The following is a 26,446-nucleotide window of genomic DNA, read 5'->3' as shown; positions in this document are numbered from 1 at the left end:
CCCCCCCCCCCCCCCCCCCCCCCCCCCCCCCCCCCCCCCGGAAAGAGCTAAAATTGGAGTGAGAAGGGATGGAGCATTCCTTTCTTTGGTTTTTACTGACTCCCGTGCCTTGGGACACATGGAACAGCCTTGTTAGAGTGGAAGAGTTGCACCAGCAAAAAAAAAAGAAGAAAAAGCCACTGAAATCCCAAGGAAACCAGCCCAGCTCCCAGGTGCAGCTCCCTCCCTGTTTGTGTACAGGTGCAGACTGCAGTAATGCAACACCCCAATTTTTTACCGAGGAACTTGTGTATTTTTGTGGCTGGGCCTTGCATGAGAAGGGCCCTGCTCTGGGAGGTCAGTACCGAGCCTGAAAGGAGACAGCGCGAAGTGTGAGCAGTGTTTAATCGTGCTTTTGCTTGCAGTGTGCTTTCTCCTTACCCAGGAGAGCCATGCCGCTCGCCAAGGAGCGCTGCTCGAGTGGAACGAGCAGCTCTGGCTGTAGGCAGGCCCTTTGTTTAGCTTTTCCCAAGTTACCAGTGCTGAGGGGGTCTTTATTTGCAAAAAGTTGTCTGCTCTGGGGGCAGTATTAGGTGTTTGCGTGCCAGCTCCTGCATGTACCAAAGCAAAGACATCCAAGGAGAAAATGAAGTTGTGTTGTACAATTACCTGATGAAATCTCATGGTACTGCAATCAGAAAGGAAAAGGCTGAGGATGCAATTAGAAGCATAGGAAGCAGTTCACTCCCTCCATTTTTGAAAAACGCAAAGGATGCCAACATTCCAGCACGCCAAACTTTGCCACTCTTTCCTTGTTAGCACATGTGTGGATGGGCAGATTACCTGGCAGTCTGTAGTGTTTCTAATGAATTGATTTATGAAGTCCAGTGTCCGTTTCCTCCTTCCCAATCTTCCCAATCTTTGATTTCTGAGTGTTCATTTATTATCTTGTTCATTTATTTATCTTCAATGCAGGGATGGTTTTTGAATGATCTTCATGAGACCTGGCCTCAATCAGACAGGCTTTGACCATCCTTGCTCAAAGCCAGGGCTGCACTCAGGCTATGCCTGTAGCCCACGTCACGTCAGTACTGCTGCAGAAAGACACAGCTCAGCTCCTTTTCTTTTAGCGTGTCATCTTCACATGTGAGCAGCTCAAGGGCCTGTGTCAAGGCTACAACTGCTCGACTAAATCTGTGCTGCTGCTCCCTGGGAAGCCCATGCATGCATGGTTCTGAAATGGGATGCATTTTGGGTGGCTCCTCCTTGCAGACACTCAGACTTTCCCCCCTCTGGCTCCTGCAGGCACTGGAAGCCTCTGCCGATACACTTCCTAGCACAGCATTTTGTGGCTCCGTTGCAGGCTGCTTCTCTGTGCTTACTGATGTGTTTGGGCAAGCTGCATTTGTGTCTTGCAGGTGAGGCAGCTCTAGAGCTGCAGAGCACAGTTTTTTGGCCAGAAAGGTCTCACTCAATCAGGTGTGAGGCCATGTGAGGAGCAGTCGACAGCGGGATTATTCTCCTTGCGTAGCCCAACCTCGTCCCGCCACGCTGGAGCCTGTGCTGTGCACGAAGCACAGGAAGGAGCTCTATTCATATCGATTCGTATCGTGACCTATGCTCAGCTGGGAGTTCTTCTGAGTGTGGTTGCAGGTTGTACTAGTTGTGTTCAGAGGCACAATCTGAGTTACAGCGTGACTATAAACTCCTGCCAAGAAAGACTCGGGAAGTTACAGTAGGAAACAGAAGGGGCGGTGAGCTTTTTCTTATGCTGGTGTAAAATTTGAGCAACCGAGCAAAGTCAGAAGCATTTAAAACTCGGATGACACAGGCTCAGGCTTTTTACTGTTGAGTGTAACATGGCAAGATCAGGGCTGTGCATATCGGGCTGGAGCCCAGCTGCTTATTTAGCAAATGTTTGTGGTTCTGCCTCTGGTGCCGGTGATAGCGTGCACACACCCAGGCACGGGGACTGTAAACCTGCTGCGGACTTTGAGCTCCGGAAGGCAGGCACTGCTCGGCTGGGCGCATCCACGGCACAATTGCGCAAGGCCAGATCCCGCTGTGTTACAAATCTGGTGTAAAGGAGGGAGGAATGGGGCCCTGAAATGCAGTGAATCTGGCATGCAAAAAACCCCAAACAACCCAGTCAACAATGTGCAAGTATTACAAATACTCTGTGTGGCTTTGGAGCAGGCGGAAGCCCACTGAAGAGGTATCACTCAGGCCCTAAGGAAAGTGAACCTTTTCCTTTTATTTAGTGATTTTACTGTGGCACTGGTAATTTCAGGAAGAGACTTGTTTCCCCAGGCAGAAGGACCAAATTTCAGTGCCTTGCTGCTGGAAAGTATCCAACCAGGGACATTCTGGTTTTAATGTTTACCAGCTCCTGGGCAATTTGCGAATCACTCGTCAAAATCTAGTAAACGGTTTGTGAATTGCTTTGCAGATTGGTTTAGGGCTAACTCTGTGCCACAGATACGGGATGAGAGAGCTTGGATCTCCTCAAAGGAATGGCTGACAGCACGGGTGGAGAAGGAAAGGTGTGCTGAGGCCTTCAAACCGGCAAAATAAAACGTCAGTTTTTAAATCTGATGCCCTTTCCTCCCTTTTTAGTGAGTTCAGCAGAGTGCTCAAGTGCTAGGCCTGGTATTTAAACATCAATTGGTTGGGGCCTTTTCAATTATAATGTTAAGAATCCATAAAATCAGCACTTAATCTCCTTTTATTTTGGTAGATTCACTATTTTAATTGTTTGGTGGTGTTTTTCTTTTGTGGATTTTTGTCAGATACAGTTTCCAGGGTAAGGAAACCTTTCTTCTAAAAGTATTCTTCTTTTCCTTTTCGGTTTCCTGACTGAAAATGGAACTTAGTTTCTAGCAAGACCATCATCTTGATTGATCACAAATCATTACAGACCGTTTTGAGCATAATACCTAAACGAGTCGTGGTATTAATGACTAATAATCGCCTTTATATTAGGTCTTAAAGCTTTATTGTCCCGAAGTACAACCGGTTTAGTGGAACATGAAAGGCCGGAATGATCCGAGATGCCTGCCGGGGCTACAGCCAAAACTGTAAGGTGTTTGGATCGCCTTTAACAGCGCCGGCTGGGATTACAGCCCCTTTCGGAACACAATCATTGAGGTGACTTAAAATAATCGTCTTCTTTCCAGATAGCGCCTGGTGCAGAGCGCTTCCCTCCTTCCCCCAAGTCTTCGCGCGCTCGAACATCTCCGTTTGGCCTCATTTTTGTGCTTCGGTGGTATCTGCACAGCCCAAACTAGCAGCGAGGATTCCACGGACGGGGGCCGCCGCCTCCCTCGGCTCCCAGGTGAGGTCCCGGGGCGGGGGGCGGGCGCTCCGGGCTTTCTCCACATCCCCTTCTCGCCCCCGCTCTGCTTGGCCGGGCCGGGACTGACCGGAGGTGCGGGGGCAGAATTTTGGGTTGTACCGGGACAACCCGGGGCCAGCCCCACGCGGGGAGCAGGGCTGGCCGAGCCCCGTGCCCCGGCCGGGTCCCCGCCACCGGATAGCAGGGATACTTGTCATATTTGCGGTCGGGGCGCGCTGGCACCCGCCTTTGTGCCGGCCCGGCGCTCCCCGGGGAAGCCGCGGCGGCTGCGGGGGCCGCGCCGCCCGCCCGGGGCCGGGGCACGCGTGGGCAGCGCGGGGAGCCGGAGCGGGGGAGGAGGAGGAGCAGCAGCAGCAGCGGGGGTTGGGGGGGCGGGGGAGGGAGGCCGGGGTCGAGGCGGAGCTTTGACGCGGGCCGGAGGGTGAGGAGCTCGCCGGAGCCGCCCCTGTCGTCAGTGCTGGCGGCAAGTGCTGGGAGCCGGGGCTGGTGGTGCCTCCTCCTTCTCCTCCTTCCTCTCCTCCTCCTCCATTGTATAATGCTGCGTGATCGCAGCCGCCGGGGCAGAGCGGAGGCTTAAATCCTCACGCCGCCTGCTCCTGCCTCCTCCTCCTCCTCTTTTCCTCCTCCTCCTTTCCTCCTCCTCCGCATCCCACCCGGCCCCTCCCCGGAGCGGCGCGGCGAGGAGCGACATATGGAGCTGCTCTAGGGCGAGAGTTTCCGACCTCCCCCTCTCCATGCTTTAGTTCTCAGGTGGAGCTGCATGTGGTGAGTGGGGCTGGGGGCTGCGGGGTATCGGGGGGGGGGGGGGGGGGGGGGGGGGGGGGGGGGGCCCGGGGGGCACCGGGGACATCCCCCCACCCCGTCTGGCTTTGCGAGTCATCGGGGCTTGTTTTATTTCTACCTTTAAATTGGTGCCCGGGCAGAGAAGCCCGGGGCGGGGATCCTCCCCCTCTCCTCCGGGGGGGGTTCGTGCTGAGATGAGCAGAGCGGGGAGAGCGGCGGAGTTGACCTTAAAATACGCCCCCTCCCCCGCCGATGCGGGGAGATCCCGAGCCGAAGCAGGTGCGGGTAGCTGGAATATACTTTTTTATCGAGGTGGCTGTGCCGGCCCCGGTAGTGCGGCCGGTTGTGCTCTCCGGAGCCGGGCTCCCTCCGACGCCAAGAAAGCCGCGCCACCCCGGTAAGTTCGCGTGTGCGCCGGGGAGCCCCTGGAGCCGGGGGCTGCAGCCTTGCTCCGTTCTCCCGGCAAGAGCGGGGGCTTCGGGGAACCCCGAAAAGTGCGTGCCGTAGTGCCGGGAGAGCTAAAAGGGCCTGGGGGAGACTTTCACTCCGCTGTAGCAAAGCTGACATATGGCTGGGCAGGAGCCGGCTGGCCCCGCTGCCTGGCCCTTTTCAGGGGTTGGTGTTAGGGCAGGGGATTAGCCTGTCTTCTCCCTGAGCAATAGCGCGCATGGGTCTTCCTGGGGAGCGCCGCCGGCACGGAGAAACAGGCGTCTGGGGGGCTTTTGTGGGTAAGGTGGTTCATCTTTTGGAAGCGATGGCAAAAAATATATTTGTTAGGATTTTCTTCGGGGTGGATGAACGCTTGAAAAAAAATCCTTTTGCGGTGCCACTTTGATTTAGAGCGTTGGCTGCTTTACTCACATCAGGATCTGGAAAAATAAGTTCTTCTTAAGCATGAAAATAGGAGTACATTAACCTGCTGTCATTTCTTGCATTTTGTGAAGCACAGCTGGAAAACCCAGGGCCACTTTTGTTGGAAATCTATGGAGGGGTTTGTGTGCTGTCCAGTGGGCCCCTTGGTGGCTGATTTACAGCTGTGGGTCAGCTGCTGGTGTAAAATAAAGCGAATCTGCCCATTTTATCACCATCCGGGGGGAGGCTGTCAGCTTCTTTACCCGAACTTCAGTGCAGCACGCCAGAGCTGTTGCGTGTGGCGGCGTGTGCTCTGACAGATCCAAGGCTCTCGGGAGCAGGAAAGTCCAGGCTTTTGCATCTGGTGCCTGGTGCAGTCATCAGGGTGACTCTGGCTGCTGTCAGTGGGTGCTGGATTTGGCCTCTGTAGAATGTACTATTGCTCAAACAACGGTGGGAGAGGGCTTGGCTGCCCCAAACACCAGTTTTATGCTTGTGTCTCTCAAATGAGTAAACACTTGCTATGTGTGTGAGTTCAAACAATGCTTTCTACCTTTTTTATTCTGGTAATTTTAGGCATGCACCTGCACAAATGAAGTTATGGACTTCTCACAGGGTACAAAATTGACAGAGGCACCTCAGTTTGCATCTAAGGGCACAGGAAGCTTTCACATTGTAAAACAAACTATAAAAATGTTTTCTTTAAAATGATTGCTCTAGAAATTAGCCAACTGATTTAGCAGGGTAAATTGAAAGTAGCCCTTTCTGGCTGAAGTTAAAATGCATGCATTTTTACATAATAGGATGGTATCTTTGGACTCTGATTTAACATAATGAGCCAGTGGTGGTGGTAGAGATAGGAGGAGGATTAGCAGTTTGTGCTGCTGGACAGGTATCCGAGAGCGTGTCCTTCGGAACACTTCCATTGTTCAGGCAAGTAGTGCAGCATCCAACGTAGCAGCTCTAGATATTCCTCCTCTCGTGACTGATCCTGCTTCCATTTAAGCTGGTAGCAGCAACCACCCACTCCTTTTCTGCAGGAACTGGATTGCACTGCTAACAAATGAAGCTAGACTTTGTGCATATTAAAACACTGCTTTGATTTTTGTGTCAAGCTGATTTCTTTTTCTCTGAAGCTGATTGAAAACAAACAAAAAGACACTTGATAGCCATAGGTCCTTCAGGTTTTGTCTGTAGATGAAGCAGTCTTAAAGAGCATTAAATACTTCTGTAGGTGCTGATTTATTAAGAGTTGTAATTGCGTTCCTTTATCCACCTGCACTTTTTAATGGGAAAGATGAAATAAAGAATTTCATAGTGGAAATAATAACGTAAATATAGCAAGTGCTCAAACTGTCTGCCTGAGAGGCATCAAGGATTTTGAGATAATGTCCTAATAGCAAGGAAACACTCAAATTTCATATTCAAAATTTATTTTTTTAGCTTCCATGAAGTACAGCAGATTTTATGCAATATCTAGTTTGAAGGATTTTGCCATCATTCACACAAGCTGCTTTTATTTTTTCAATAAATATTTCATTGAGAAAACATTTTTTTTTTAGGAACTCTGACTTTTTTCACACTGATGTAAAGCACTCCTGGCACAGTTCATCTCTGGCAGTGCCAACACTAGACAGGTGATCCAAAGTACTTGTGACTATTTTTGCTTTTATGTAACATCTTAAAGTGTAATCTGTCAAACAAGGAGAATGCAGTACTTTGAAAGTGCAAGTAGTCTTCTGGTGATCTACTTCTTATAAGGGCTGGGTAGCAAGAGAGACGCTTTTCTTTTAACTCAGCTTTATAGTGTAACTGGCTCACAAGGAGACAGCTCCAGTTGCAGTGGTTCCTTAACATGCACACGAATCAGTGCCAGAAACAGCAGCTTTCAGTTACCAAGTCCAAAGATCAGGAGTGTTTCAAAGGAGAGAGCAAGGTCCAGCTTCAATGTAAGCAGGTTGGCACTTAGCACAGATCTTTAGTCTTGATGAATCTTTTGCTAATTAATGGTTTGTGGAAGATGAAATTTGCCAATCCGAGCACAGTACTCATTTTCTTCAGGGGTATATAATTGCATGTTTTCTGCCACTTCTTCTGATTTCTAAACTTTCATCAGTCAGAGAAACTGCTGTCATGAAGAGGTGCCTGTTTTCTGTAAATGGAGAGAGACTCTCAACATGCGTTAGTTCTTTAATTCTTTTATAAACAGAGTCAATTTTTGTGTTTGCTGTAGTGGAGGCTTCAGGTTTGTTCAGCATTACCAGTGCAAACACTATAACAAAAATAAGATAACAATGCTTGGCTGTTCAACACGAGTGGGGAGGGCAAGCCCCGTAAATGCTGTGCTCATGTTCTTCTTGGGTGTGCTGAAGTCAAGCCCAAACTGAGGTCCAAAGCAAACGTGTGGCTGGGAGACAGCAGAGGTTTAGAGGGAGAAACAGGCTTGTGTGTGTCACAGCAGGCTCCCTGCCCTCTGTCTCATGGCTGTGTGGGTATTAAACTGTGTGTCACTGTGCAGAACAGAAACTGCACTGCCACCACGTTTGCCTCACCGATGGCTCCCGGTGAACATGTCAGATGCTGGGTGTCATTGCCAAGTGGCCAGGAGGAGCTGTGAAGATGTGCTGGCTGGGACATTCCTCCGGCGCAAAGGGGATTTTCAGGGTGGGGAAGACCTGATTAGAGGGGCATTTCCAAGGGAGAGTTGGGGCAGCCTCCAGGGGCATTGGGTACAGCCTCATAGGTCTTCAGAAAAAGCTTTAAGCTGGGACTCGGAGCAGGAAGGCTTGAAAGGGCCAAAGAAACTGTCAGGTCACCAGAGAGCAAGTTTTTGGTTTTCCTGTGTCCCTTCTTTGAGGGTGGAGGCTCATCTAGCTCAGGTGAGACAGCAGTCACCACCACATCAGAGTGACACTGGATTGAGGGTACTGCAGCGAAATTAAAACCATGCTCAGAGTCCTGTGTTAGGCGAGGTCAGACCACTGTTCTTCAAATGAGGGGCCAGGTTTGGTACCCTCCTCAGCTTGGTACACGAAGTCAGAAGTGTTGCCATAGAATATCTGAAGTTCCCAACCTGTATAACATGATCAGTATTTTGAGTACCAGTGGTTGTAAAGACAAATTTCTCCTTAATATCACTCTGGAATTGAGTTTTAAGCAGCATTGAATGATATGAGTCTCAGTCTGTGTAGTTATTAGGAGCCAGAGCCTGTTTACTTTGCTTTCACACCAGTAAGGTGTATTGGATTTCATCTGACAGCTCGTTTCCAGTGAAGTCAGAATAAAAATTATATTCTTAATGTAGTAGAATACAGAGAGAAGAGTTCAAATGTGGGTTGTTTTCTTTTAATGTTATTTTGAAAACTGGGCAGTATATGGAAGTAGCAGAAAAAAGAAGTTCCCTTTTTCAAGGAACCCGGAATTGGTGGAAAGATCTAAACTTGCCCTAATACTTTCTCAGATGTAACAATTAAAACTGTTTTCTTGATCCCCCGTTTTCCAACCAATGCCAGAAACCCTTGTACTGTTTGAGCCACACTCACCTTTAATGGAAACGTGACAATTATTGTCTGTTTTCGTACAGTTTCTTATAGTAGCCTGTAACATTAGTCTTAAAAAACCCCTCCTGTCATGCCAGGCAGGCAATAAGGTTGAGTGAACTGCGCTATAGCAAGAACCACCCATGATTGGAGGTAAACTATGCGGATATATGTTGGGGTGGAGGTTGAAAGGAGCGTGGAGGGCATATTTGAAGCAGACTGTGCAACTGCTATAGCAGGTCTGACTAGTTTGAGATGCCTAAAGGCAGCTTTGTCTTAACTTCAGGTAGCTGCAAAATGAAGTTTTAAATCCTAATTCAGAAATACATCATCATCATCTTCCGGTGCCTTCACAAACTTTACTTTTCGTGTGTTTTTACAGGCGCTCTTTCCCCCTTGGAAAAAAGCCTTTAGTAAGTACACATCCATGTGCATGCATATCATTTGCATATTTTTCAAATATACATTTCATCAAGCTGGGACACTAGCATTTGTGTGCAAATCACAGTGGTTTTTTTGAATGGTGGTAACATTTTGCTTTCTCACTGCTCTGTGGGCCTTGTGTGAGACAAGCCACTCTATTTCAGCACTTTTGGCATGGCCTGATTTGCTGCGGGTCAGGTCTCGTGCCTGCCCCTGGCCCTGTGTCGGGGCAGTGCCTTGGGCTTTAGGAGCCTGCACTGCGGTCGCAGGGATTTTGACCGGGGTACTTCCATGCTGGCTGTGCCAGGGGTCCAATAACCTTCTTGGGTTAACCTGCTGGGATCTGGCTCCCCCTTACCCCCTCCTGCTCCATCTGCTTGGTGAAATTGGCTCTTCTAAACAACCCTTCCACTTTCCTTCCCTAACTAAAGTGTTCCACAAATAGCTTGTGAATGAATAGAAGAGAGAGAATATTTTCTCTGTGTGTGACACACAGTGTCAAGCTTCCTGTCACTGCTCTGCTTCCCCTTGCTGGCAGGGGAACACACGTGATGTATGTATGCTTGGACGAGGACTTTTCTTTTAGCTGTGGGGAAAATCAGTATAGTACTATCTTGGGTGAGGTGAATGGGTTGTGCCTGAATATGAAATGAAGTTTAGGACATTCCGTTTCCTGAGCTGTTCTCCTTCTGTATGTTCCACTCCCAATTTCCAAAGACATAGTTTGTGGTTAAGTTTCTTTGTTCTGTGTTGATTAACCTGTCCTAAACATGCTTCCAAATACAGATTTAATACACATGTTGTCAAAATATGCTGTTAAAAGGGTGTCTCCATCCAAGTTTAAATGACTTACTTGAAAATGTTTAAATTACTCCACATAGAGGTGACATGGGTCCCATGGTGGCTGTTTTAAAGAACATCGCTTTGGTGTAGTACTTTTTATTGTGAAATCAAGCAGGTGCCACAAAAAATGGAATCTCTTTTGTCTCTAACTCATAGCTATTACAGGTTGAGAATAGTTCAAGGCTGGCCAAAGTTCCCTTTAATCAGTTTTCAGAAGGGTCCTTTGTAGGACATGGAAACCATATGCTGTATTTCAACAAATGCAAGAGTTTTAGTACACTGGAAGGCCAGCAGTTATCATCTTGTCCAACATCATTTAATACCATCTCAGCAAACTTTCATGTCAAATTTTAGCTACCTTTATTTTATTTGTTTTGTTTTCACTGTTGGTGGAGAAATGTCCAACAACTTTTTCACCTCTTTAAGAGAAACTTGTAGGGTCAGTGGGTTCTTTTTCATAGAATATATTTGTTCGCAGGGTTATGTTTGTTTCATTTAAGCAAAAATGTTGAAAACAACTCATGTGCTGTTTAAGCTACTTTAGAATTGCCAGGGAAACACCTTTCTTTTCTCCTAACTCTCAGCAGCGTGAAACTGGTTAGCAAATAAAATCTGCAGGCCAGAAACTAAAATGACTTGTCATTGCTGGGATTTGTATGGTGCATTTGCAGTAGATATTTCTTCAGAGGTTTGTTTTTTTCCCTTTCTCCTCTTCTTCCCTCCTGCCATTCACTGCTTTTCAGTTTGACTGTGATAATTTATTCAACACTGTTTTCAGAGCAATAACCTACTTTTTGGTAAACCATTCAGTTCTTTCAGTAGTGGGGTTTTTCCCCCCCCCGCCATGTGTTTATTAAGGGTCCGTGACAAGAGGGAAAAACAAGGTATCTTTGGGGAAAAGATGCTATGATAGGATTCAAACAGAGTAGTTATACATAGGTGAGAAAAACTCTCTCCCTTATTATACACGAAGGGGTCTCGTCTCTTGTGGGTGCATGCACAGTTCTCATTAACCTTTGCAGGAATTACCCAGGTCCAATGGAGATGGCTCTGCAGTGCTCAGTCCCTACGTACACAAAAATACCAGGCAGCCCGTGACACGTGCGTGCCAATAGAGATGTCTTGTACAATACCACACAACGTTGCCGTAATCCATTGTTCCATGCGCCAGTGCAGGGGAGGAGGGATGCACAGCCGGGCTGGCTATTTCATCATTCTCCCTCAGAGCCTGACCGGTAGCATCTTGTCATTACAGGCGTGTAATTTTAGCAGTGAAAAGGGAGTGTGTATTTCCCAGCCTGTGTCACTTTCTGGTAGCTGTTCTAGCTCTTTCAGATTGTTTTGAATTTCATTTACAAGTGAGGTGTCTCTTTTTAGACAGCACTTGCGCTGTGCTGGTGCCTGCTGGCTCTGCAGTGGGAAGGAATGGAAGGCGCAGTCTTGGCTGAATTGGGCCCTGGAGCAGTACACAGCCATCTTAATTGCTGCTGCTCCACCTCTTGAAGAGATGGCTCTGGTTCTCCCAGCATGGAGCTCTGTGCACTGGCTCCAGCGTGGCTCCCTGCCCACTGACATGGGAATTCATGGTATTGTGGTCCTGCCTGGGGGACCGGCATCTCCTGCTTCCATGCAAGGAAGCCTGGAGTGCTGCACTTGTGGGAAGAAACAGTGGTGTGGAGCAGGAAGAGCTTCTTGGCTGATCCCAGGGAGGCTTGTGTGTAGAAGTCCTCGCATATTTTTTGGGTGACAACAAGCAGAGTCTGCTGAATAATCACGTAGTAAAGTCAGAGGATCTGGCCTAGTGCTGTGCCTGGTTTGCTTTACTGCAGCTCTCATTTCCTGCTGCTGATGCCCAGGTGTGTAAAGCAGCCTCCTAGTCCTTCAGCAGAGTGCTGAGCCCCTGTGTTCACAGCACGATAGAACTCGATTCACACTTGGCAGGCCTGGCTGCTTCCTTAACACTGCCACATGGAGACCCAAATTTCAAAATAGCCTCAGCCTGGCTCTTTTTGGTGGCTCTTTGAAGCACAGAGCCCAGCTAAGCTGAACACCGGGGAGGAGGCTCCTGGTGGTGGCTCGGGCACTGTTGTGAGTAGACAGTGTATGTAGCCATTCTGGGGAAGGATGTAAAGGAGATTTGGCACAGAGCTGACCTGAGATGAGGGCAGCTTTGCCATCTTCTGGAAAATCTCTCTCCCCTCAGCAGGTAACCCTAACAGAGCATTTCCTGGTAGTGGAAGGGGGGACTCCTCCACCCTGATCTGGCTCAAAGCAGGTGGTTGGTAGTCAGCAGGGCAATGTCTGCACCAGGCCTGTGAAGGGCTGTGGCAGGGTTGGCAATTGTAGACAGTGTGACTTCTAAAGCTTCCAAGGACGAGACCGAAAAAGGGCAGGTTGGGGGCTTGTTTGCATCTTCTGGGCACTGTTTTATAAGGAAGCACATGGGAAGTCCTGTCTGAAGCAGAACGTGTGAGAATTGACATTTTGGCTTTGATATCTTTGAGACAGAAATTAGTTCTGCTGGGCAATCCGAACCTGTTCTGTTTTTTTTCCAGTAAAGACAACTGCCTTCCTGTATGTGAATATTGAATAAATGTTTCTTAACCCTGGTGTATTACCCAGGTATATCCTCCCTCTTGCTTCGTACTGAGAAGGAGTTGTCAGAGTTTTTCAGGGCTTTTGCTCTTGCCTTCAGCCTCACAGTGGTTTGCAGCGTGCCTTGCTGGCTTTCCATGCTCAGAACCTGTGCGGTCTTGTCCACCTTCTGGTTCTGCCAGGGCAGTCTTTAATGCTTGAACAATCTAACAAGTGCTCCTCTGATTTAAACTTGCATTAACTTCTGCTACCCTGATAGAATTCCTAATATTATAAACACCCTTAATAACATGGCTATAATCTAGAAAACCTGCTGTCCTTTTTCCAAACAATTACTTAATGAGGCAGTAATTTATTCTAAGCTGTATTTATTGGAGCCCATTCCAGCTTTATCAGACGTACTCTGGATGTGTGCAGTTAGTCAAAAACATTAAAACTGCTCCACTTCTTCCAGGGGAACATGTTACATTTAGCAAACTGACAGCATTAGAAACTGTTTCCAATTTAATAGAAGCATATGTTTCCTGCAAGGCTTAACACACTGCAGAGTCAGAGATTGCCTTAGACTGCGGCTTTGCCTTTTTTTAGCGTGGTGAAAAGGAGCTGGAAACGGGAGGCAGAAGTGGAGTTTGTGTTTTTGGTTGTTTTGCAGAGATCCTTCTAGCAGGGCTTCGGCGGGCTGCAAGTTTAAGAAACTCTCAAGAAAGTGGTGTGGGCGGTGCACGCAGAGCTCTCGCTCCAAATGCAGTTTCTGATCATGAACAAACAGCAAGAGCTTGCTTTGCCCTCTGGGCCTCAAATAGTACAGTATGCAACAAGGGAGAGCAGGCAAGGCACGAGGATGGAAACAGTAGGATCAGATTACAGTTTCAAAATATCACTGGAACACGTTGGCTGGCGTTACACTATTGACTGGCTTTATAATTGCATTGCTTATTTGCTAGGGAAGGCTTCACCTTACTTTCCGATTAACATGGACACTCCTTCGGGGACCTGGGGACTCCAGGCTCTGAGTCTCAAAGGCAAACCCCGTGGGAGCTGCACGACTCAAGATGCTTCTCAAATGAGAGTCTGAGCTTCCTCTGTTGTCTCCTGTTTGCCAGAGGTTTCCTTGCACAGTCCCTAACTAAGTTCTACTTAGATTAGCCTCTGAGAGTCACCCACTATGGTTTTCCTTCTTATTTTGATTTTAACTGGAGAGCAGAAAAGACCCCTGTCACTCAGCCTGCTAGCTGCTCTTCACTCAGTCTTCACTCTGTGTGAAGTGCCTAAAGCAGGGGGCTAAGGCTGTGTTTCTTTAGAGAGAGAGAAGCTGTCTTTCTTGCTAAATGCAGGCATGGGGTGCTGAGGAGCTTTACTTGCTTCTCTGTTTCTTCTGGAAGAGCTGAGGTTTACCCATCCACCACACGAGATGGGAAGAGTTAGGTCCCTGTAAAATATGTGTGAGAAGTACCTGCCACTTACAGTTACTGCTGGCACTGGCAGCCTTGCAGTGAAGACTTGCAAACATAAAAATAATCCCCATACTCTCTGGAAGCACAGAGCTACCCAGGAGGCCAATTTTTTTATATGCTCCAAAGGAGAGTTTTGTAAGTGCTTATTAAACCTCACTCAGTTAAAAAAAAAAAAAAATAAAAAAGAGCAGCCAGAATTAATGTAAAATGTGTCAGGGAAAACAAACCTTGTAAATGCAGATTGTCTGAGCACTGGTTCTGAAGAGGACAGAAACCCCTGCACAGCTCCATTCCCTCTTACCTCTCTTCGGGGTTTGTGGGATTTGTTTCCTAACTCACATATGACATGAGACACAATTCTTACCAGGCAGCATTGTCAGGAGTCCTCTTCAGCCAGGCAACATGGATGCAGTACATTCCAACAAGTAAAAAGTGCATCAGATCCCGAGAAAGCAGCCTTGTGGAAAAAAAAAAAAAGAACACTCCCCCCACCCCTCCCGACTGCTCGGTGCACACCCTGCAGGCAGCTGCAGCACAGGGAGCGTGGCCGTGCAGCTCTGCATGGAACAGGCTGTCCCTGCTCCCGGGGATGCTGCCATGCCAGGCTTTAAACACTCCGGTGTCAGTAGATTAAATCCCCAAGGAGGGGTGATTTCCAGCGAGCTGTGGCTGCCACCTCTGAAAGTCCATGCTGCTTATTTGCTCCAGTCCTGGAGTTAAACCTCGACACCTGGGCTGGTCGGCTTTCCCCCTTGTTTTGAGCGAGGCTGGGAGAAGCTGCCAGGTTTATACTGGCTTTCCCCGCTGCTTTTCCTTTGTAACTTTGAATGGGAGGAGGGTGCCAGTGCTCTCAGATGTCTGTGCTCCCACCTGCTGGGGCAGGTTTGCTCTGCTTTGCCAGGATCCTGCAGGCCAAGGAGCATCGTTCTGTGGTGAGTGAGCCATGGTCGTGCCCCAAGGGGTCTTCTGCAGATGTGTCCACTCTCTCTCTCTCTGCTGTGGCCTTGGGGATGGGGAAACAGGGACAGGGAGAGAGAGGTTTACTGGTTTGCCTCCCTAGGTCTAGGAGACAGATACTTTGAAGTTGTGGAGACTGGTTACAAGTTCTGGTGGTCCCTCAGCACTGCAGCAGCACTGCAATAGCTCACAGCAGCTCAACCTGCCTCTGCTACCTCAGAGGATCTGGCCCTTGTCTTGCCAGTTGAACCCAGTTGGCATAAAAGGCCTTTTTATTTTGGTCCTGCAGCTATCTGTGCCAAATCCTGATTCTGCTGAAGTCAGTAACAAAACATCCATTGACTACCGTTGGGCCAGGACACAACCAATGGAACTCTCAAGGATGAGGAGTGAAGGATGGAGGAGAGGAAAATTATATTTCATGTGCCAGAAGTGACAGAGAAAGCACTTGCATAATTCACTGGTTAGGTTCTCTGAGAAACCCTGGTGAGGTTCACTTACATCTGAAGTTTGTAAAACTTTGGGGAGTGAAGTGTACAAATTCAGTGCTCTTTTTGCACTTTGAGGGGCTCTTATGGGGAGCTTTTGTGTGGTGGGGTTTTGCTGGGTTCTTTCATGCACACGTGTGACGTACTGTTTTATTTTAATTTTCCGAAGTTGCCTTTTTCTTTCTCTCACCTTTTTTACCCTACCTGTGGTTTTAATTACCTAATATTTCAGAAGGTAACTGGTCCTGCTTTAAACTCCTCTTCTCACATGATCTCCTGTGGTTCACACCTGTGTTTCAGTGTTCGGCTGTGTAGAGAGGAATGGTTGCCTGTGGACTCGGGGATTTGATGCTTTTACCTTTTTGAGCAACACGGTGTTTGTTCTAAAAGTAACCTCACCCTAATAAGCTGTTCATCCTCTAGACTGACTGAGGGGGTGGTATAAATCTGTGAGTGGAAATGTCACTTCTTAAAAATCCTTTTCTGCTGTTCTTCTTGGGGTTCAGTTCCTCCTTCTTTTTTTTCCTTCCTGTCTGTCTCGATGAGCCGGGAGGGGCCTAGTGGATTGTAGAATTGATTTCCAAGATGAGCCCTTGGTCTTGAGGATATTTTAAACTTAACTGTTAAAAGTCTTTGGGAATTAAAATTAAAGATTATTTTTATTATTGGGTGGGCAAAATCACTTTTCCTCTCTGTTTTTACGTATCTGGTGCTTTTCTCTGCCAAAGTGCCGATTATTAAAGACTTCAGAAATAGTCCAGCGGTGTCGAAGTGTCCAAAGCGCAATAAATAAACACAGTGCTCCTCTCACAATGTGCACATACCTCTGTCCTCCAGAGAGCAAAGGATTCGTCACTAAGTGGGCTCAGAGACACAGGCATTGCACAAGCTCTTCTGTGTTTAATCGATGAGGGTTCACTCTGGAGAACCATCCGCTCCAGGCTGATTATCTCTTCTACTGAGCCCCAACTGCATTTTTTTTCCAGCTCTGTCTGAAGAGCATGAAGAGCCAATAAAAGGAAGCTAAATGACACACAAATGAGGAAAAAAATATACTACTTTTGTTTTTCAATTAAGAAAAGACAACTCCCAAACAATGCTAGGGTTTCTCTGGCGCTGAGGCGCGTGCAATCACCCTAAATGGGCAAAAAAGCAAGTTGAATCTTTCTCAGCAACAGTGGTTTAGCTTTTGGTTCTGGGTCTTCCAGAGCTGGAGCCAACTGGTAGATAATATTGGGGAAGATCTCCAAGTAACTCCCCCTACCCCAATCCCCAGATAAATGCAGCTTTTCCATTGTCTTTCTTCAGCTTTCTGGTTTCACATACCTAAGAAACATTGAAAACTCACTTGCAGACCAAAACCCTGCAACACCCTTTATTACAACAACAACAGCAGCAACAAAACGACGTCCAGTCTCAACTCCTGACACCCGGCCTCAAAATTACGTTTAGCAAAGAGGTGAAAATGCAGCAGAAATACAACTGGCTGAGGTTGCTGCTCAGCCAAAATAGATGCGTGAAAGACCCTCCATGAACATGACCCTTTTCTCTCTGCCTGTCCAGTGCAGCATTTGGGTGGGTGGGTGTTGTCTGGCTGCCCCTGTCACAGCTGTATGACTTGGTTGGACAGCTCTCTTTTGACACCTGGAATGGTGCAGGTTTATCTCATTTTGTACTGCTTTGGTCAAACTGATCTTTTAAGTTTGGTATTTTCACTTTCCCAGCAGGAGCTTTGCTTGGAAAGGTTAGGAAGAAAGTTTTTGAGATGAACAGAACTGGTTCAGATCAAGTGCTGGTATTGTACAGTGTCCTTTTTTTAAATGTTATTCAGTATCTTAAGACGTACAACACTGATCTCTTTAAAGCTGGCATGAAACTGGTTGATTGAAGGAGGGAATAGGTGACTTGAACTGTAAAGAACAAGCAGGCAACATTGTCTTAAGCTTTGGTGGTCAGAAACTATGAAATTCCTTTATGGAGAACCAGAGAAAGACTTGCAAGCCCCCAAGCATGTATGGTTTTATCAACTCTATGAGTTGGTCTAAAAAGGTATCACCTCCTTGCTTCACTTGCATGAGTAAAGTGATTTATGGAAACTGGAGGAAAACATTCTTTATGATTCCCATTTGCATGCCAGAGGAGAAGGGAATAAAATAAAACTTTATAAAGCTGAGAGTCTAGCGGTGCTCGTTTGAGCCTCCTCCCTGGTGGAATAAAACCCCCATGCTTAGGCTGACATCCTGCTTTGGTGCTTTAGGGGTTAAACCCTCTTCAGAGAGTGTGAGTGAGGAAAAAGGAAACTGAAAGTTGTGCTGAAAAGCTAGTAGGTGAGACTGGGAGTTGCCTGATCTATTTTATCTTTTAAAAGGGCAAGCTCTGAATCAAGCTACATGAAGATGGAGTGAGATGCGAAAGCTTGACAGTCACATATACAGGAAACCTTGAATCATCTCTGAGCTTCCTGGAAAATGACGTAGTGAGGTTATTGTAGTATTTACTTAGTGATGATCCCATAGTTCTTACTGATCAGCTTGAAAAATGTGCTCGCTACCAGCACCTCAATCTTGGGTGGAAATGGGCTCGATTGGGTTTGTTTGAAATGCTTGGCAGCATCACCTGGCAATAATGAATAACTGAGCACAGGGAATGGAGCCTGGGCTGTTTTCTTTATCATGGGGGAAAAGGTTTGCTTTGTGCAGTGAATGTTTTTATACATTCCTGGCAGAGGCTGACAAACTTCAAACTCTTCTAGTCCCCAAGCCATTTAAAAATGTCTTCTTTAAATAGAGCATTGTGGAAGGAGCCACTGGTATGTCTTTAGGACAGAGTCTTTTTTCAGGGGGAGGAGATAGCAGGAAGGGATGGAAGACTGCTAAGTCTCCTCCTAACCCCTCGCTGCGTTAAAAACATGCTGGAATTGGGCAGGGTTTTTAGTTCTTGCTAGCCCGATCCTCCCTTTCTTGCTCTTATCTGTCTGAAGTGAAAGGAAATGTGTCTACCGTGAACATTGGAACAGCAAAGCCCCCCTGCTCGCACCCCAAACCCATGTGCACAGCTCAGGAGTAGTCCATGGAAGTGACACTAGGGAGCAGAGAAAAACCAGACTGCAGCAGCAGTGCTAAATTTCAGAGGTCTTGTTCACCCAAGATTCCAGGCGCGGGAATCGCTGGTAGCTGGCCAAGGAGCTTGGATGGCAGCCTACCTGTTCCTCAGCTCTGCTTAGCCTGCTCCCTCCCCCCGCCTTTCTTTTTTTAATTGCATAATATGCTAGAAAATTATCTGGATTTGGGACTTACTTTTAACCAGAAGTGGCTCACTTCATCCAATCTGGTTTTGGATTTACCACGCAGCAAATGCTTTCTGAAGCTCTTCTAGCACTGAAACCCTGACTTTTTTTGCCCCCTCTTCTGCTTTCCAAGGGACTCTTTGCTCTTAAATGTTTGTCGGTCGTGTTTTGGGGATGTTTAACTACGTTGTCTGTCTGCAGAACTGGTGTGCGACCATTAGACTGTGTTAGACCTGCCTAGTGCAGTCATTTTGCAGGCACTAATCCCACTGGGAAGATTGGGAATTGTACTTAAATAAGGAAGGCAGATTTTGTCTCCCACATGATAGCTGCATAATATGAGAAGGGTCAGGTCTGGGGTAAAAATCTGTACAGCTGTTGCAACTTCTTTCTGGATAGCCGTGGCTAGAAAGCCTCTTCCACTTTTTTTTTTTTTTTTCCTTTAAACAAGGAAGAATTCTTCATGCCAGAAGAATTTGTTAAACAGAGGGAGGGATGCAGGAATGAACAGGGAGCTGCTTGTGATGCTATTAAAAGAGTGAGTGGGTTAGAGCTCCAGCACCTCACCACTCTACCTGGGAAAATGAGAGAGCATAATGTTAGGTCGTGCTACTGTCACAGCACAGCGATTCCTTCATTCCTCTGCATTTGGGGGGATCTTTGTGTCACAAAAATAATGGTGACAAAATGAAGTTGGGACTGTGCTGTGTAGAGGAGCATTTCCAGGCGCTCTGAAACATCCTGGAAGAGATGTTTCACTGGGCACTGGGGATTGAACTGCCCTACTTAATCTTAGCTCAGAAATTATCTATAATGCAGGGCAAGTTTGGTAAAATCCCCTTTGTTTCCTTCAAAATCTGCCCTCTGACCAGCAGCAGAGTGTAGTGCAGAGAGTGGTCTTGGGGATTAGACTAAAAGACTTGACAGATCTTCTTCATCTGTAATTTATCTAATTCTGAGTGTAATAATTGCATTTCCTGCTCTGGTAGTTCAGCCCTTAGGCAATCACTAAATAAACCTGTATATGTATATCCTGGTGTACCAAAGTGCTGGATCTCCCAACCTCACTGGGGAAGTTTCTCTCAACACACAATTGCTTGAGCCTTGCTTCCCTTCCCCCGTGAACACGCTTTTGAATAGAAGAGGAAATTCATTCTGAGAACCTTGGTGCTTTACATTTGTATTCCCAGGCATAGCACTGCCTCAGTCAGGGAATGTAAGGAAATGTTCAGTACAGTGCCTGTGGCTTGTGCACCTATGGACAGGTGTTTGCTTAACGTAAGGAAGAGGAAATCTGCTGCCAAGCACGCAAGATCTCGAGTATTATAGATGCTGTTTGAATTCCTGCTTGGAATTTACCAGCACAGCCATGCCTAAACACGGATGGACCAGAGCCCTGGTATTAAGGTGGCTGCTGCTTGCTCATCCGGCTGCTGTGGGCCAAGACCGAGTTATTGATGGGGACAGATGTGCACTTGCTTTACTGTCTTCATCAGTCTCCTCTCTTCCCTTGCAGATATATGTTGGGGAAAGGAGGAAAGCGGAAGTTTGACGAGCATGAAGATGGGTTGGAAGGCAAAGTGGTGTCTCCCACTGACGGTCCCTCTAAGGTGTCTTACACCTTACAGCGTCAGACTATCTTCAACATTTCCCTTATGAAACTTTATAACCACAGGCCATTAACCGAGCCAAGCTTGCAAAAGACAGTTTTAATTAACAACATGTTGAGGCGAATCCAGGAAGAACTCAAACAAGAAGGCAGCTTGAGGCCCATGTTTGTGGCCGCTTCGCAGCCTGCCGACCCTCTCAGCGACAACTTCCGCGAGGCGCAGCCGGCGTTCAGCCACCTGGCCTCGCCGCCCCTGCTCCCCACCGACTTCGTAAGCACTATGCCCCTGGAGTCCTGCCTCACCCCAGCCTCTTTGCTCGAGGACGACACTTTTTGCACTTCCCCGGCTGTCCAGCACGATGGTCCGACGAAGCCACCACCTCCTGCTCTCCAACCAGTAAAGGACAGCTTCTCCTCAGCCTTGGACGAAATCGAGGAGCTTTGTCCAGCACCTACCTCCGCAGAGGCAGTAGCAGCCGAATCAGCAGCCGACGACTCTAAAGCCCAGCCCAGCGAGTCCAACATTCACAAGCCCGAGGGCCTCCCGGAGAGCAGAACGGCTGAATCCAAACTCATGGACCCCCTGCCTGGCAACTTTGAGATAACAGCTTCCACAGGTTTCCTCACAGACTTGACCCTGGATGACATTCTGTTCGCTGACATTGATACGTCCATGTATGATTTTGACCCCTGCACGTCTGCCACGGGGGCTGCCTCAAAAATGGCTCCTGTCTCAGCAGATGAGCTCCTAAAAACTCTTGCTCCGTACAGCAGTCAACCAGTAACTCCAAATCAGCCTTTCAAAATGGATCTCACAGAACTGGATCACATCATGGAGGTGCTTGTTGGGTCTTAAAATAGTAGAAAATATAGCAACTTTTTTTTCTGTTAGGTTTTTTTTTGGTTGTTTTTTTTTTTTTTTGATTTTAAGTACCAGTATATACACTTGGTAGTATTTCCATAGTCCCTCCCAGCCCCGATTCACAGCACTGTGCATGCATCCTTGCTTGCCTTTTTTGAAAAGAAAAGGATCACACTAGTTTTTGCTTCGAGCAGAGTTTGGAGTGCCTTCATCCATGTATGACCACTTCTAATGTATTTTTTTTAAAGTGGTTCCTCAAGGAAGACCGAATATCCTGGTATAGGAAAGAATATGTATTGTAGACAATGTTATGTTATTACAAAAAAAAAAAAAAGAAAAAAAAGGAAAAAAAAAAGGTAAAAGCTAAGCACAAGGATTATGTTGGGGAAAGCTGTAAATTGCATGTGCATACTTGTCTATTTTTTCTATAAGTTTTATTGCAAGAGGTAAAAAATTTTATTATTTAGATAATCTCAATACCATTTTAGCCCTGTATAGGTTGACTTTAGCAATTCAGCCTTTTGGAGGCATTAACCTGCTCCTCTTTAAGTGTTGCATTTACATGGCTGTTTAGAAACTGCTGCCCAAATTTATTTTATATTTTTGTACAGATTCTGCAGTTTATGATATTGTTTTTTCTAAAAACAAATGCTGTTTATACACACAAAAAAATAGCTATTTTGATAGGATTTGCTCACATAGTTCCTGCATAATTCAGATGTACAAGAACCACTTGTACTTTTATACAGAGTTGTAATGTTTTATATGTGTATGGTGCAAAGAGAAAATTGGATCAAATAAGCCTGCAGTCGGTTTCCCTGAATGCAAACAAAAAAAAAAGTGCTTTAAGAAAGGGCTGGGAGCTGCTTCTGTCGGAGTTTCACAAGTGTTTGCTCCCTGCTGTACCCACTGCGCACTACTGTGATTCCTGAAACTTAGAGCCATGTCCTTTTCCAACACGTATGTGAAGCAGTTGGCAGGAAACAGTTGTGGAACTTCCCCCCCAGAGGTCCTGAGCGCTGCCATGGCCGCAGCTCCCACCCCAGGGCCGGGTGCTGTCCCCAGGCCCGCATCCCGCCTGACGTGGAGCCTTAACCCGGCGGAGATCGGCACCTCCTCACCCGGAGCTCCTGGGAATGGTGTGAGGGGGAGCGACTGTGCCCAGAGCCCACCGAGAGCCTCCCGTGGCACCTCCCTGACTGACGGGCGCGGGCAGAGAGTGGGGCTGGGAGCGTCCGCTCGCCCTTTCTTGGAGCATTTCTCCTTCCCTCTCCCACCTCACTGTGCTAAGTGCTGAAAAAGGCAACTTCAGTATTACTGCAGTGAAGCTCATCTCGTACCTGCACTGGATGGACTCGCTTTAATATCCATTGCTGTCGAAACTGGAGCCAGTCGTGTGACATCACTTGGCATCTCGTATAGAGTTGGGTTCTTGTATCAACTGTGTTACCTGCTTTACACTTTATAGACCCGTTTTACAAGGAGTATACAGACACAGCTTTCTATGCATGGTCCCCTCCCCCGTGACACCTGAGAAGTCTTCTTACTGCACCAATAGCTTTTTTTTTTTTCTAAGTTCATTGTGGTGTACATTTAATTTAAAAAGAAAAAAATGTTTGCAATGTATCATGCCTATTGCTGAAGTTGCTGTGGCATTTTAGTTTTCCAATGGTACTTTAGTTGTCGAGTGCCGGTTACAACCTATATTGTTGACATGCCTATGGCTTCTTTAGGAATAACTTTTATATTTATTTAAGAAATTTTAAATTATGTTTTATGTCATTTGGCAATATTCAGTCAGTTCTGCTCCCTTCTTGTCATGGATGAAATTGGGTCTTGCCTGCCTTTTAAGGAGGCGGCTTTTTATAAATTGGCACTTTAAAACAGGCCATATATATTTATTAGTATATAGATAGATGTAACATAGATATGCACACAGACACAGGATGAGAGCAAATACATTTTTGCAATGAAGGAACTCCTAATCGAAATGAAATGCATCATGTACAGCTGCGAAAGGCGCTTCTGGCTCCCAATTCATCTGCCAGGGAGAGACAGGGCTGGAGGAGGAGGGGGGCACTGGCCCAGGGGGGTGGGTTTGCTTTCCTCTTTTTCCCAAGCTGTGAAGCACTGGGATGCTGATGGATTTGCAGTCATTACACAGACTAAAGAGAAAGGAAGTTATTGCTTCAAACAGAAAACTATTGACCAAGTGTAGCTTTAGGGACCAGGGAAAGGGAGGGTGGGGAGGAGGGGGCAGCTCCAGCTCCCACCCAGCCCTTGTTCCACAGCAATCCTCGGCCCTTTCAGGAGAACCCACAGCCCTGCCTGACCCTGCACCTCGAGCACCTGGGAACACATCCTGCACAAACCTGTAACAGCACCAGGCTCACACGGGAACGTGGTAGGCACTTGCCCCTTACCATGGTCAAAAACTGATTTGCAGGACACTGGAGCTGCCTGTTTTTTGGGATTACTTATGTAATTACACAAATACCACCTGCTAGGCAAAAGCTCCCATCAGTGCCCTTTTCAGAGACCGGTGCTGTTAAGTGGGGTCAGTTGAAGCTTTTGTATCCAGAGAGCAGGAGCCAAGCTCTAAATCCACTTTGCCACTTGGGTGGTGTCCGTGGCTCCTTGGTGCTGAAGTGCATGTCCTGTGGCAGAATCCTTACAGGAATCCCATAGGACAAAACCATACTTGACTTATGGGACTCAGCAGAAGGTTGGGAAGGCTGGTGTTGGAAGGGCTGAGCTGTGGCTTTCCCCCTGCACAGTCACTGACTGTCTCTAGCTGGGCCTGTGCTGTGGTCCCAACAGCAGCCATGCATGGAATTTCTCTGAGACCTACACCAGGGATCGAGATTTGAACATTAACGTGCAATGAAGTGACAAGATGGGAGCAGAATAAGAGAGCTTTGGATTTGAAGTGATTTTTTTTCATAAATTATTTATTCTTTTTTTTTTTCTTCTGTAAATATATTTATTTTATTGTGAAGCTAACAACATCTGGATTGTAACATGTACAGAATGTATGGTAGGAATGTATCCTCTTGTAGGAATGTAAATCTGTATGAAAAAGGGTATGGGAGCCAGATTCAGAAAGAATGAATTGAGTTCCAGTCAGGATATGCATGGATCACAGGATTATTTTTTCCCTACACTCTTTTTCTAATATGGGTCTGGTTGTTTGAAATATGCAAAAAAAGGTATGGAGGAGGGACAGGTTTATGTTCAAAATTAGTCCTAATCAGGCTCCTATCCCCACTGGCTTCTTGGCACGCTACTGGAATCTGCCACCGAAGGCAGGAGCAAATGCAATCATCTCCATCAAGCTGGCCTGGGAAAGGTTTAGAAAAGATTATTTTTTCCTTGTTTTTAAACACCCATGGGAGGCCCAGCAGAAACCCCTGGGGCTGGATGCCCATAGAAGGGGGCAGGATGTTCCCTCCGGCCCCAGGAGCTGTGCCAGAGCTGACACCACGTCCCTGCGCGGCGGTAGGGCTGGGCACAAGCTCCCGACCGCCCCGTGCAGCCCAAGCCCCCGGCTCTGTGTCCGAGCAGCCAATCCTGGGCTCCACAGTCCCTCCGGAGTCCAGCGGGACCCCACAGCCCTGGGAGCGAAGGGAGGGGAACGTCCCTCAAAAGAGAGCGGGGTGGCAGCGCCGTCTGGCCGGGCACCCATCGGGCACCGCCTGCAGCCAGCTGGGACAGCGACACAGCGAGGCACCGTCCGAAGCCATCACTGTCGGGAGAAACTCGGACCTCGTGCAAGGTAATTCGGTTTTTCCTCAATGCTGTGTGGCAAGAGTCTGGGTTGTTTAAAACTGATAATTCTGAATCCAAAGTTTACACTTTATTATCATTAAATTGAGTAAATCGCAATGGGTCCTGTCTGAGAAATGGTTTAATTCATTCTGGCATGTTTTGAACTTTTTGTTCTTGTTACAGGGTTTCTTTTGCTTTGGTTTTGTTCTTTTTTTTTCTGCCCCCACACCCAACCCCTCCCAGTCAGGTTTCGGTATCCTGCTTCTGTGCAAGTTGCTTTCAATATTCTATTCATTAATGAGACTGAACATTTTAAAAAAATTAGTTCTTTTTTAAGCACTTTTTTCTTTTTCTGAAAATAAGCCTAATGCAAGTTCTGGAACCTCTTTAAAAACACAAATTGCAGATAAAATCCCAACCTCAACTCCTATCTAGTTCTGAACGTATTCCATACTAGTGCCTGCAAAGGCCAAGATTCTGGAAAAGGTGTAAATAGTGTGACATGTTCAGTGCATGGTTGTTTGAACAGGGCTTGTTATTGTCAAAAAAAAAAAAAAAAAAAGAGAAAAAAAAGAAAAAAAAAGAAAAAAGGCTGTATTTCCCCTTCCCCTCCCACAGACCTTAGAGCTGTGCCTTTTCTATGCAATATTACAGACATCTGAAACCAGATTACTGTATTCATATGTAGGTATGGGCTGTAATCAAAAAACAATTGGACAAATGTACATGGAAATGAGCAGTCTTACTTTTGTAGTTTTATATTATACAATAAACAATTAAAATAAATTCTGGCTTTGTTCTTTCCCTTCACGAAAGAGGGCAGTCGGGGAAAAACGACCCCATGAGGGCTGCAGGAGGGGGTGTGGTTCGCCCGCGGGAGGTGGCAAGGGACAGGGGAGGGACAGCCCGGTCTGACCCCACTCCACCTGACAGAACAAGAGAAACCTCGCCTTGTGCGAGGCGTGTTCCTGCTGTGAGGCTTTTGTCCTCCCCAGCACAGAGAGGTGCCCGCGGTGGCCGTTCCTGGGCTGCGTGTGCCGAGAGATGTTCGGCTCTGCTCTGAGGGAGCTGCAGCTCTGAGCCGGCTGTGAGCGGCTTCCCAGGGAGCAGCCGGGCCGGCCCGGAGCGGGACCTGCCCGCTTCTAATACACGGAATGCGCTGTCCTTCGGGGCATTAAATCCCAGCAGGAAACACCTGATACCTTAATCCACCGTTTCATTTATCAGTGCCCTCTTCCCCTCCCCACTCCTCCAGGTGCCTGGTGTTTGCTTTCAGGGCCAGCCAGGAGGGAGATCTCGGCCCTGCCTTTAGCTGGAGCCCTTTGTGGCCGTGCCTGTCAGCCCCGGAGCGCCCCGGGCTGGCCCCGGCTGCGGTGCTCAGCACATGAGTCACCCCCGCGCACGCCTCGCCCGGCCTCCCACACCCACAGGGGCACGACTGCTCCATTTTGGATTCCCAGCGAACCAAGAGCCAGAGGGAGAAGCAGCAAGTTGTCCCCGTCCCGACGTGCCGCACGCAGCATCCCGGCCGCAGGGAGCGGGCTCGTGTTACGGCGCAGCGCCCGCGGGCCCTGCACCAGCTGCCGCCCGGGGACAAATGGCTGCGGGGACACGGGGCGCGAGAAACGCAAAGAAAGGAGAAGTGGGAGAATT

The 26,446-nt window shown here is 47.5% G+C and overlaps 1 protein-coding gene across 4 annotated transcripts in view; it reads left to right on the top strand.

Annotated features, from left to right (window-relative positions):
- Positions 1-25,579, top strand: part of SERTAD2 (SERTA domain containing 2) — a 79,403-nt gene extending 53,824 nt beyond the window's left edge. For 2 of the 4 annotated variants that reach the window (XM_042036716.1, XM_042036717.1), the window contains exons 2-3: positions 3,156-3,313; positions 20,071-25,579. In XM_042036716.1, the coding sequence (XP_041892650.1) occupies positions 20,075-21,019 (945 nt within the window). In that variant the 5' untranslated portion in view covers positions 3,156-3,313; positions 20,071-20,074 and the 3' untranslated portion in view covers positions 21,020-25,579. Of the gene's footprint in view, positions 1-3,155; positions 3,314-4,388; positions 4,515-20,070 lie in introns of those variants that run through there. The other 2 variants (XM_042036715.1, XM_042036718.1) reach the window with 2 other exon arrangements.
- Positions 25,580-26,446: the final 867 nt, after the last annotated feature.

The sequence above is a fragment of the Corvus kubaryi genome, unplaced genomic scaffold, assembly GCF_017639235.1.
Source record: "Corvus kubaryi isolate FWS band 111438036 unplaced genomic scaffold, C.kubaryi_AGA036_p1.0 37386, whole genome shotgun sequence".
Taxonomy (NCBI): Eukaryota; Metazoa; Chordata; class Aves; order Passeriformes; family Corvidae; genus Corvus; species Corvus kubaryi.
The sequence above is the reverse complement of the archived record's forward strand: the minus strand, read 5'-3'. Positions and strand labels throughout refer to the sequence as shown.